Source organism: Sitodiplosis mosellana, unplaced genomic scaffold, assembly GCF_009176505.1.
Source record: "Sitodiplosis mosellana isolate CC-2019 unplaced genomic scaffold, AAFC_SMos_1.0 Smas_scaffold_1, whole genome shotgun sequence".
NCBI lineage: Eukaryota > Metazoa > Arthropoda > Insecta > Diptera > Cecidomyiidae > Sitodiplosis > Sitodiplosis mosellana.
In genome coordinates, this window is record NW_022595244.1 from 2,474,493 (window position 1) to 2,486,550 (window position 12,058).

Here is a 12,058-nt window from a genome sequence, read left to right on the forward strand (position 1 = left end):
GCCGGTCAAGTTCTGACATCACAATGACTTTTCTTTGGGTTGTTTTTACTTGGCGATCCAAATGAAGCATCTTTCAGCGGAGCAACTCGATTCGTACGTTTGAGTAACATTTCAATAAGTATCCCATTGTTTGGCCTAGTTTTATGCCCAGCCATTCATTTGTTGATCAACAAAGCGATTGAGGACATTTCTCCGAAGATTAAGAACTTGAAGAGTTTCTTCGATCCAAGTATGTATTGAGTAGTGAGGTGAAAAGTGCAACTCTCTTAATTCAAATATCAAATATTTAGTATGCTGAAATTGTGAACATTTTCATCTTTTTCCCTCCATTAAATGCACGCACACGCCGAGGCCGAAGAACACATATGCATGCACGACCTATCAAAAATCTTTTTAGCGGCACTTTTTGAATCGACTGAGAGAGGTCCAGCAAAGAGAGGCAGAGAAACAAGCTCAACAAACAAATCTTATTAATGTTGAAGCATAAAAATACAGAAAATCCCATTTGAATGCTGGATTCGGGTTTTTATCTTCCAAACCAAATGAGTGTAAACTAAGCAACAGCAAATATAGCTGGAAAGAATATGCATGCGCTCAATTTCGTTGTTTCTTCTTCTTCTTTGGTTCGTGGACTAATACAACCGTAATGTGGAATGTATGCTCGATGCGCGCGCGCTTTCGTATAATGAAATTAATGAAAAAAAAAGCAACGAATCAGAAGCGAATATATATGTATCGCAATGCCGATGCTGACACATGCACACAGACAAAAGAATAAAGGGCCACGTATGAAAACACAAACGAAAAACGAGCCAAAAAAAACGCCGATCGTTGACTATTGGGCGGCCGGCAAAGTGTGGAGAACAACAACGACTGACGGAGCAACTGGAGAACGAAAAAGTAGGAGAAAGACAGAAGAAGAAAAAATCAGATCCAACCGAGAAACTAAAACCGAAACAGAAGAAGAAGAGGAAGGAAAAAAAGAACAAATACACACACGATTTCGAATGTTAAGTCAGGTGAAGAATTTTCAATATGAAAATGACTATTGCAATGGAATGCCTGGGAACCTTTTTATGAAAGGAATTTCAACGAATGTGAACTCACCGACTTAATCGACGGCATGCATGTAGTCGTATGTGTGTATGTGTGCCTGCGAGTGAGTGAGTGGAAGAGCCGAAATGAAAACGCCAAATAACGAGCAGTCGCTGCAGCAGCAACGGCATTAACATCATCATGAAACAGTAGTGACTGAATCAGAAAACTCTCTTTTCAATGTGTGCACTATGGCATATCTGCAAGCACACGAGCTGTTTGCACGCACGAGTGCAGAGATCGAAATGAACATTTCTGGAGTCTCTTGGCGAATTGATTGAGAAACTGAAAAGAGAGACACAGCGAATGAACGGGCAATCGAGCGAGCGGTTGAGCGTGAGCGCGCGTTACGCTTTGATGTTTGGATAATAAATGCATGAAATCCATGCGAAAAAAAAGAACATACAGATACAGCAATAACAACCAAAACTGCACCAAAAATATGAACACATCTCTCGCCCCAAACACCGATTTACATCGTTTACTTCGAAATGCTGAGCATCACGGTGCGCATTTCGCATAACCTGACTTTAGCGAGTCCAACTTGAATTTGATCGAAACAATCAACCAACCAACAGCAGCGAAAAAAAACCCGAACGATTTAAGGAGAATTCTTGGAAACGGTGATCGTCTCATGAAATCACGAAACTTCTTTTTTTTCTCTCGATCGCTATCAAAATTGATTGCAAATTTCAAATCAAACATTTTTCGGCCATCAATCCGTTGGGCGTTGGAAAATCTTTTATATCATGAATTGCTGTTTGAAAATTGTGGCTTTTCGTCGAAAAATGAAAACCCATTTCGTTGTTCATTTCAACGGATCGCAATGATTATTCCATTCATGAGCGCAGATGGACGGAATCCGAAGTGTGATCAAGTGTGTAAAAATGAGGTTTGCGCGTTTGTTTCTACTTAATTTGCGATTAAGATCACGCATTCCGTGCACAAATCGCAAAAATGAAAGAGCTCAACCGGCACACGTGAAGGCATCAACAGTACAACACACAGCAACAACGCCAGCAAAAAGTGCACAGCACAGCACTGAAGAATTTATTGGAATGTTGAGTTGGCACAAACGCCTATTCTACATATTTTATGAGGAGATGAAATTGCCATAATTCGTACGCGATATGTATGGCGCGATGATTTGAGGCACGAAAAAAGATCGGCGTGAATTTTTCGAATTTTAATATGAACGCGCCCGAATCAAGTACAGAATTGCAACCAACGATGAACAGCAACAACAACGAAAAATTGAAGAAAAAGCAGAAAAAAGAAAAGGAAAGAAAAAAATGAGCGCTTGCTGGCTGAGTGAGCCAGAGTGAGAGAAAGATAAAGAGAGACGAAATTCAAAACTCACGGCGCAATGCAAAACTAATGATTGCAATTCTATTCTCGTGCTGGTTTTGTTTTTCCCCTGATGCTTATGCGGTGTCAAGATTTACTCATTCATAATATCAGCTAATTACGGAAATTCCACAGATAACTTTGTAGTTTTCTGTGTACGTTTTTAGTTTGTTTCTATAGCTGATTCTGGCTCAGCTCTTTTTCTCTCTCTCTCTTGCAGTTTTCTTTTTATTCTGCTATGCGCTGGCTGTGGCATGGTAATCATTTGTGCACCGTGCAGTCTTCCGTCTCATCCACACGCGTGGACAATTCACATCTTCCGTCAGAATCTATCTCGCTCTCTCTGCCTGGCTGGGTGTTCAGTGTTTTTTTTCTAATACCTTAGCAAATTATATTGAAATTTATGGCTGACTGCATATTCTAAAGTCATTTATTTTCTCTTTCAAAGCATCGCATAGACATTAGTCTTTTCGCTTAATCCATGTAAATCATTGTGAGTGCATGAAATTAGGAGCAGCGACAGCAACAGCAGCCGCCTAACAACATCGTTGGCAGCAGCAACATAGTCTGCTGATTGAATAGCTAATTATTATTATTAGTTTGTTTAAAAGCCATTCACAATCGGTGCAGAGCGTTTCAGGTGCAGACATCGGCGAAATGATGAACGAATAGCGCAGCAGTACCGTTGCAAGGAATTCAAAATGTAATTACATGATTTTGCACATACGAGAGAGGCAAACTCGAAACTGAAATCACTGAATCAAGTGCACTTATACAAAATTCATTAGCTCAAATATGTCGAAAAATGAAAAAAAAAAAAAATCTAAAACAAAATGGAATGAGTTTTTGATGAGCGCATTGGACGCACAAGCATATACATTTGCGCCGTGCCTTTTTGTACGTCGTTCGTTTTTTCTTTCGTTCGTTTGTTTGTTTCTTCTCTACATTCGAGAATGCAATTGTTACAATGGAGTCATCACATACATAGCAAAAAATGTGCCATGATTCAATCGATCGACGCCTTTTGTTGTATGCGGGAACATGCAAATTAAGTTCGGCGTTTTGCATTGGCAGACGTGCACACACACTCTTGGTTTTTTTTCCACCGTGTACGTATGATCAATTAATGAATGTGGTGATGCAATCGATCATCGATTTGACCCCTTCGTGGCGACGAATGCATTTTAAAACAATACATGCACAGACACCTCAATAAAAGTTTTATTTTAAGAGATTCCACTGTCTCTTTTGTCTCATCGCATCATTTTGTTTATGTGATTTGAGTTGAGTCGAGTTGAATCTTGCGGGCTTCAAGTTGAATCAAGTGCATTTGGCAAGCGGCTTGCGACCAACAACCAACACTTGGTGCAATAATTTCACTGCACAATTCACATACAATGTGTTCGGCAGTGGATGAATGGGCCGGCAGCGTGTGGGGACGGGCGAGTGGTCATTTCTCAGAAAAATTTATTACACCAACACCCAGAGCCTCTTGAATACAACGAAAAAAAGTAGGTTTCTTGCGGCTCGGGACAAATATAAGGAAAACGATGAAAATACTTCTGCGCGCCACAGCCAGCTAAGAATCAGGAGAAAATGGGAAAAACAAACAAAAGCGCAGCTACATTGTGCACCATAGCGGAAACAAAAAAATATATTGACCGGTTTGGTTTGTTTCGAAAGATTGTGCCCAACGCGAGCTAGCAGCAATCGAAATTGCTTTGGCGAATGTGTGAGAGTGCTGTATGTCGTGCGCGTTGCGCGCCTGCAATTTTTCGAACACATACCCTAGCACATACCAATTCTCGGTTTTTGGCGAACGGTTCAAATGCGTCGACGTTCCAACACTTGAACACATCGAGGATCAACATTATACACATCATTCGGATTGTGTGCACGCACACACAATCTCGGCTACATGCAAACGCAGTCAATACAAATTCCTTTGGTTGTGTGTTCGACAGAAATGCTATCGTCTCTTCGGTTGTTTATTTTGGGTTGGTCACCATGCAAATATAAGCCAATGATGAAATTTAAATAGCACCAAATCGATGTGTTGGCCGTTTTTTTGCTTTGTTTTCTTGGCAAATTTGGTTCTGAATTTGCCGAGGCGCATCGCCTTCTTTATTTATGGCCTTTGTTTTTTTTTTACTTTTCTGATTGCTTTTAAAGCAAACAAAGAAAAAAAAACGCTGGCATCCAGTCCTTTTTGGTAAATTGAACAGTCTGAGGTAATCCAGATAGGAACCGGCGGGCACAGTTATGATTATCGCTAAAATGATTTCTTCGAAATGTGTTTGTGTGTTAGTTAGTGTGTGTACGTGTGTTCAACGTTATTTATTGGGACCCACTCAGCAAATAAATCGATTTTTGTTTTGGCGAAGCAAAAGCAATAACTTCGGTGTCTGAATTAAACATTTGAGTCCGAAAAATGCGCTGAATTGACGCATATTTCTTGATATGTAACCGAAAATAAAACGAACGAAATATTCGAATGTCTTACGGCTCAATTTTACCAGTATCATCGATGAAGGAAAGCGAAAGAAAAACAGAATCGGTTCAAACATATATTCACACCGTCTTTCAACAGAACGAGTAAAAATTCTTTCACAACCACATTTTAATCACCTAATACGCGCTTCCCGGCAAGTTAAAACTCTTCAAATGTTTTTTTTTTCTTCTTTCATTTCGTTTTTCAGCTGTGCGAAGCCGTTTTCATTTTCATCATCACAAAAAGCAGCTAAATTAAAAACAAAAATAATGATAACAACAATAAATAAAAAATAAAATGATTTCAGTGAGCCGAAAACACGAAATGGGATCGTTGAGTGTAAAAAGTAGTCACAAATCAAGCCCGGCTGATCTGCGGCAAAAATTATCGTTCACTAAATGTACTGTTGAACTTCTAAGCCGAAAGGGGAAGACATTTCGTGTGTGTGTGTGTATGTGGCAAAGCAATTTGGACACTGTCTCCGACTGAATGTCACGTTTGAATCACATAAACCAACGCGCAACACCAACAATGAGCATAATCAAAATGAAGTGAAATTCATTCCAACGTTATTGTTATGGTTTTTTTCCTCGGATTTTAAAATAGATGCGTCGTCGCAGGCAGGATTTTTTTTTGTTTCATTGGATTCGGAAATTAAAACACCTCATCTTTGGCAACAACAACAACAATAACAACATGAACGGCTGAAACTTCAGGGAACGAAGATGAATTGAAGAGGAGACGGTTGATATAGAATCAACGCTCGTCAAAATCCAAGCCGATTCTATAAATAAGCATTTCATATTGCCAGTTTTTGTGTGTGATGTATTTCAAAAGTGTCTGAGAGGCATCGTTATCTCGCCTCCACACGCGCCACTTCCCCATAATCACCTTTATATAATTTGAAAACAATGTTCATCCCAAATGCCATTTTCTATTTCAGTTCAGCTAGTATAAAAAACATTTCTCCATAAATCACATCGACGAAACACTCGTCATCGTCGCTCGCCACCATAGACTATTCTGACCGATACTCAAAAAAAAACTATATTTTTTTTCTCTCTCGGTCGTTGATTTCGGAAAAAAAAGAATTGGAATGGCTCCGAATGATCACGAACGAAATCTCTGATCCGAGTGCGTGATGCGCAAAGCAACGGCAAAAACCGTGAATTATTCTCTGATAACAAACTTTGATCCGATCAAGGAAAGCTTTGAAAAGTCGTTGAACTCAGCAAGGCAAGAACAAGTGTAGTAAACATACACATATACAACTATTGATGAGCAGCTTCGGCCCGAGGCTGTGCGATATTTATTTATTTATTTATTTGGTTCGTGCAACACTTTCAACTCTTCAATTAATTTTAATTACAGTTTGGAAATTCGATTCGACTTTTCGACAGTCAAATTTGATGGATACACATTCGAAATGAAACGGATGCGATCGGTTCATTCTTCGAATTATGAATAGACAAAAGGCGAAAATTGTACAGAGAATGGCAGAGCCTAAAATGACATATGCCATTTATAATGAAAATCTATATTCGGGGCTACTACTATTTCGGTTGTATAGACTGAAGCATCGAAGGCGCGTATTGCGTGTATTTTTTTCTTCAAACTTTCATACATTCAATTTATTAGAATGAACTAGAGAGCGCGAGCCCTAATTGATATAAACACAAAATCACTTCAAATGCTCGATAGCTGCTTCGATTCACATTTTCAGTTCTATCTATCGCTCCAATCAATAAATGCTCACTCGCTCTGAATTTTTATCCTACAATTTCTTGTCGATTCGCCGCGATTCATTTCATTTTTTTCTTCTCTGTTTATGCTTCACAAGCTTCGATCCAAAAGAAAATATGTACTAGTATTAAATTAGGTACTTCAAATGTAAAGCCAAAAATAAAACGGTCGATTTTTTGTTTCATGCTTGTTTTTTTTTGCATTTCATCCGCGGATTTGTTTGCTAGCAGCAAAAATGCTGTTGCCACCCCGAATTCGTTCGCATCCGAAGAAAACACAGCAGCAAAAAAAATGAATTACCAAGTGGAGCCAAATTTTTTCACAGTCAATGGATTTTTGAAACATCTATACACTTTTGTATTTAAATAACACACACACACACACACACATGCACAATGTGTGTTTTTCATTCTTCATTTTTGCTGTTTCGTTCGCTGCTTTCGTCTTCTCTCTCTCTCTCTCTCTCTCTCTCTCTCTTTCGCATCGTATCTAACTGTAACATTTGAAGAGCCAAAAGGAGCACAGACACACACTCATATGCTGTGGTGCAAAATCGAATCGCATTTAGAGAGGCAATGAACGCAATTTCAATTGAGGTTTCTTTCTCTTGAGAGTCTGACATTTGTTCTAAAACTATTTGCTGCTTTTTTGTTGTTGTTTTACGCTTGGTTTTCTATTTTGGAGAGAGGAACAACACACGATTCGTTTTCAGATTTCATGTGCTTGTGTTTTTTTCTCCAAAAAATATATTTATTGGTGCGTTGAATTTTTGCGACGTTTGTAATAAAAAAACACATTCGTAGTTAGAACATCCTTTTGTCGGAGTCTATTGCGCGGAGCTCTTCATATGTTTCGATTTTCATTATCTCTCTTTTTCTCTCTCTCCTTCTCTCTTTCAATGAAACGACGCAATAGAATTCTACGACTGTTTATTGTAATTAAATCAAATTTTTCGTTGTATCAACACGTTTGTTGCGATGCTGTGTAGTCGTCGTCGTCATCGTCGTCATTATTGTCTAGTTGTTTCAAATCGACTTGTTAGTATCTTCCACTTGTTTTTGTCGTTATGATAAAAGAAATCGATGTACAGCAGCAATGATCAAGAGCTTCTTGGAATAAATTCCATAAGACCTGCTTAGCTAGCGAAGAAAAACTGCTTGGGCGAAAGCCTCTCGTCGATGCCACCAGCCCAATGCACACCACTGCCTATTTGATAACAACAAAAAAAACAGAGTTGCGGCGCAACAAATATGCGACGCGGGAATAAAAAAAAGCCACCAATCAAGCAGCAAGGTCACTAAATTAGCATATTCGATGGATAAATAGAAGTTTTACTCATACAAATATTTCCTGCCAATCATACACGATACTACGTATTCAATGTGTGCTGTTTTTTTCTATCTAAACCTCAAATAATACTTGGGCGAATAATAAAGCGAATGAAGGGGAAAAAAGTGTGTGTGTGTTCTTTGTGTGTACTGGCCATATGTCTTAAAGTTTGCTAGTTCACTTCGCGGCTAGCACATTTCATGCCTACAAGCAATGTTAAACGATTCAGTAAATGTTTCCTATGTGCATGTACTAAATTTTACAAAGAAGACAACTTACGACGATTGTAATATCTCATTTGGACTTTGACAAAAAACGAAAAAAAGAGCGCACATACAGAAATAAAGAGTTATTGCTATCTCATCGGAGAGTTGAGCAGCAACAGCACCAACAAAAAAAATAACATCCACGACAACTATGACGACGAACTATCTGATCAAAGCAAATATATGTACGAGCAAAATGCCTTTACTTTGTCTTCAATGCCTCTTTTTTTCTTTCTCTTGACTTTTTGAATTTAGTATATTTGTTTAAATACCATCTCGGCTCGCGATTATTTGCACACATTTTTCATTTGTTCATTTTTAACACTGATGGCCGAACACCGTACACTAAGTGAGTATATATGGAATTCTATTTTACATACGAACTGAACGAAATGATGAAGAGAGTAAAAAAAACGATGGTGTATATCTGCATTCGGCAGAAAGGCAATGTATTCCCAATAGCAGAAAAAAAGCATCATAAAACTGACGTAAGCATTTAAAATTCACTCGTTTCTCGCGCCCGCCGATTCAGTCATTACTTCTTTTTTTGTTGTTGTTATTGTTGTTTTCATCGCTTCTCTTCTCTCAGCTAATTAACCAATAATTTATCTGCATTTCAAATTTCGAAAAACAAGAAGAGAAGAAAAAACATTGTCGGAGGAAAAACCAATCGCGTTCAGATTAAAATCCAGAGATTATTTCATTTATAACGAGAGGCGAACATTTCAAACGGAGGAATTGGCTGTCACTGTCTGGCGCATGCCATATCCAACTTTCACACTTTAAAATGGTTTGGATTCCACAGTTCATTGGCTCATTTGTCACAATTAGGTGTATCTCTCTCTCTCTCTCCCTCACTCACCTACTCCACAGTCCGTACATACTCTTTGCTGTTGCTGTTCACCCCCTCTGCTTCTTTCTCTCCGACCAAATCAAATTGCTATCGTATCGCTGTGATATCGTTTTTCAATGCTTGCACGCTTTTGGCACGGGATGTGAAGCAAGGGCATTTGAAAGAATTAATATTTGTGACCGACATACTTTGAATGTAGATTTATGACTCGCCTCCAAATGATTAGAGTCGGAGAAATCAATAAATTTAAGTGACGAAAATAGCGAAATCCTTGAAAAATCGCGCTTTTGAATTTTGTATATGTGTTTGTTTGTTGTTTCCCTTCCGAATATCAACCGAAAAATTTCACGCAACATCAATTTCCATTCGATTTGAATGGTTTCAATTCCAACGTGAATAATTCGGAATGTTTTTTTTTCACGCTCGTTCAGCAAGCAAGATAATGATAATAAAACAGACCTCGTTGTGTGTATATGATCACATTGTTTTAGTTGGGATCGAAGATCCGAGAGGGCACATCGATCAGAGTAAGGTATCATCGTGTGCTATAAAAAAGCTTAAACGAAGGGGAAATACGAAAATCGACGCATTGCTCCTCTTAAAAATTCGAAAGCAGCACAAATTGATAGTTTGAAAAAATATACTTTATTTTTGTTCGACTTTACAATGTGTACAAACATGTGCGATGTATTTTACGGATATTACGTTACGTGTAAAATAGAGAATTTTAAAATGACACGATACAAAACAATATCCGATTTGAAGTAGAAAAAAATATTGAAAATGTCTTCAAAAAACGCGTTGAAAACAAATGAGTAAATTAATTGAGTTTAAAAATCGAGAAAAATTTACGTAACGGCTCTGGACCATTCCACCATCCATTTAGCATGAGATGCCAATACAAGAGCGGCATAAAATCACGTTTCACCACAAACATTGAGTATCGTTCTTGGTCCTGGCGGAAGGGGAACGATTCCTTGGGCTGAAGATCATAATCGAACTCAGCCATAATACAGCTATCATAACCCGTAACCAATGGACATGAGGCATATCCGTCATAATTCGAATCGAGTGATTTTCCCTTTGAAAATTGTGTGATGTTTTTGTGCAACACTCCAACTTGAGCCGCTAAAATTGGCAATAAGAAACCAAATAATAATTAACAATTCGTTTGGATAAGTTCAATTTCGAGCTAATCACCTATGGCCGCCATGGTTTTGCTGTTTGGAGTTGAAGCGCAGTCTCCAAGTGCAAAAACATTCGGGTATTTCACGTGCTGCAGAGTCGATTTATCAACATCAACGAAACCAGCTTCATTGGTCAGATCTTTTGATTCGAGCAGCACTTGTGGGACGCTTTGCGGAGGAACTGCATGTAAAATTGAATACTTAAAACAGAAACCAATTAGTATGCATGGCGAGAAGTATATTTCTCATATGACATGACAACAAATCGTTACGTTAAGAAAACGAATATAAATCTTAGAGGCAAAATGCTTTTGGGAAAATCAATTTCTTCTGATAATCCAATATTCCGACTTAAATGGAATTAAACCCCAAACCTACCTGCACACTTTTCCTTTCATTGGGATTATCAACATTCGCAAAAATCGCTGTATTTTTATCGCCCTGAACTTCGATCAAATTGGTTTTAAGATTAACCTCGATTTCACGTTCGTTGGCCACTTTCCACAATGCGTCAGCAAAATATTTACAGCCAAATATTGTGGGCAGCGACGTATTATACATAATATGAGCCTTTTGTCGTTTATTTGCTTTTCGTAGAAAATGCTCCGTTATGTAACAGATTTTTTGTGGTGCGCCGGGACATTTAACGGGCGATGCTGGGAATGTAAAGCATATATTGCCACTTTCAAATTTTTTTAGTGCATTCAAATGGCGATCAACATATTTCGGCGAATAGATTGATGTGACATTTCCATTTGGAACCGAAAGCGCTTCCTCTAAACCAGGAATCTATTCATATAATTACAAAATATCCGATTTGATTTCCATTCAAATGCAGTAAACACAACACAATCGCATTACCTTTCCATAGCACAGCTGCAGACCAACGGCAATGATGAGAATATCATATGAAATGGTGTGACCTTGTTTGGTGATCACTTCATTCGCATTTGGGTTAAATTTAGCTGCAGCATCTTTGATCCATTTGGCTTTTTTCGGCAACACCGTCGACATACTGCGTCGGGATTGTGAAAGTGTTTTCATACCGCCTCCGATCATTGTAAACATGGGCTGATAATAATGATCATCGGCCGGTTCCAAAATGATACATTGATGTTGACCGTAATTGGATGATAATTTTGCCGCTATCGAACAACCGCCCGTTCCGCCTCCAACAATCAATGCTTTGCATCTGCAAAATCACCACCATACACAATTTATTGTCGCTATAAATTTCGTTCCACTTGAATGGACTTACTTGTATTTGTCGTAGGAAGCACTTGACACTGAAAATGTTCGAGCAGCTATCAAACCGGACGAAAATTTAATTTTCCGAGCACACGATGATGAAATCTTGAACATTTCGACGGATTACACTTGATATGAACAGCGGCACAAATATACAAATATGAATGAAACACGGTTTTTCGGTACTTATATCTGGGATGTCAAGTGCGTATCATCACAACAATTGCTTGAAAATAATAATAATAAAAAAACATTCACTTCATGTCATTTGAAATGTCATTGTGATTAAGCAACTACGTAGTACGGAGCACTTGACCACACAAAAATGGAGACGGTCAAAATTGGATGTGAAGCTTTTAACGGTTGCCTAGCTTCAGTCCAAATTGAATTTGTCATCGGCTGCGCTGCGTCAGATCCGTTGGAAACTTTTGCTTTCAATGCGAATTAGAAGATGAAATGTTAACGTCCTTTGAACATGTCAATAGATATTTTTGTGCGC

The 12,058-nt window shown here is 38.4% G+C and overlaps 1 protein-coding gene across 1 annotated transcript; it reads right to left on the reverse strand.

Annotated features, from left to right (window-relative positions):
• Positions 1 to 9,746: 9,746 nt before the first annotated feature.
• LOC129576430 (sulfide:quinone oxidoreductase, mitochondrial) lies at positions 9,747 to 11,815 on the reverse strand. The gene is made up of 5 exons (XM_055461548.1): positions 11,570 to 11,815; positions 11,173 to 11,503; positions 10,690 to 11,100; positions 10,325 to 10,511; positions 9,747 to 10,252 (listed from the first exon to the last, which is right to left on the reverse strand). Exons 1-5 carry the CDS (start codon positions 11,671 to 11,673, stop codon positions 9,945 to 9,947), a joined length of 1,341 nt encoding a protein of 446 aa, XP_055317523.1. The 5' UTR covers positions 11,674 to 11,815; the 3' UTR covers positions 9,747 to 9,944.
• Positions 11,816 to 12,058: the final 243 nt, after the last annotated feature.

What these genes read in the sequence shown, in the direction of transcription:
- LOC129576430 (XM_055461548.1), bottom strand. Translation starts at nt 11,673, where the DNA reads ATGTTCAAGATTTCATCATCGTGTGCTCGGAAAATTAAATTTTCGTCC. An exon ending in GCTTCCTACGACAAATACAA is followed by an intron (nt 11,504 to 11,569) that starts GTAAGTCCATTC and finishes GTGATTTTGCAG; the next exon opens with ATGCAAAGCATTGATTGTTG. An exon ending in ATGAAAGGAAAAGTGTGCAG is followed by an intron (nt 10,512 to 10,689) that starts GTAGGTTTGGGG and finishes TTCTGTTTTAAG; the next exon opens with TATTCAATTTTACATGCAGT.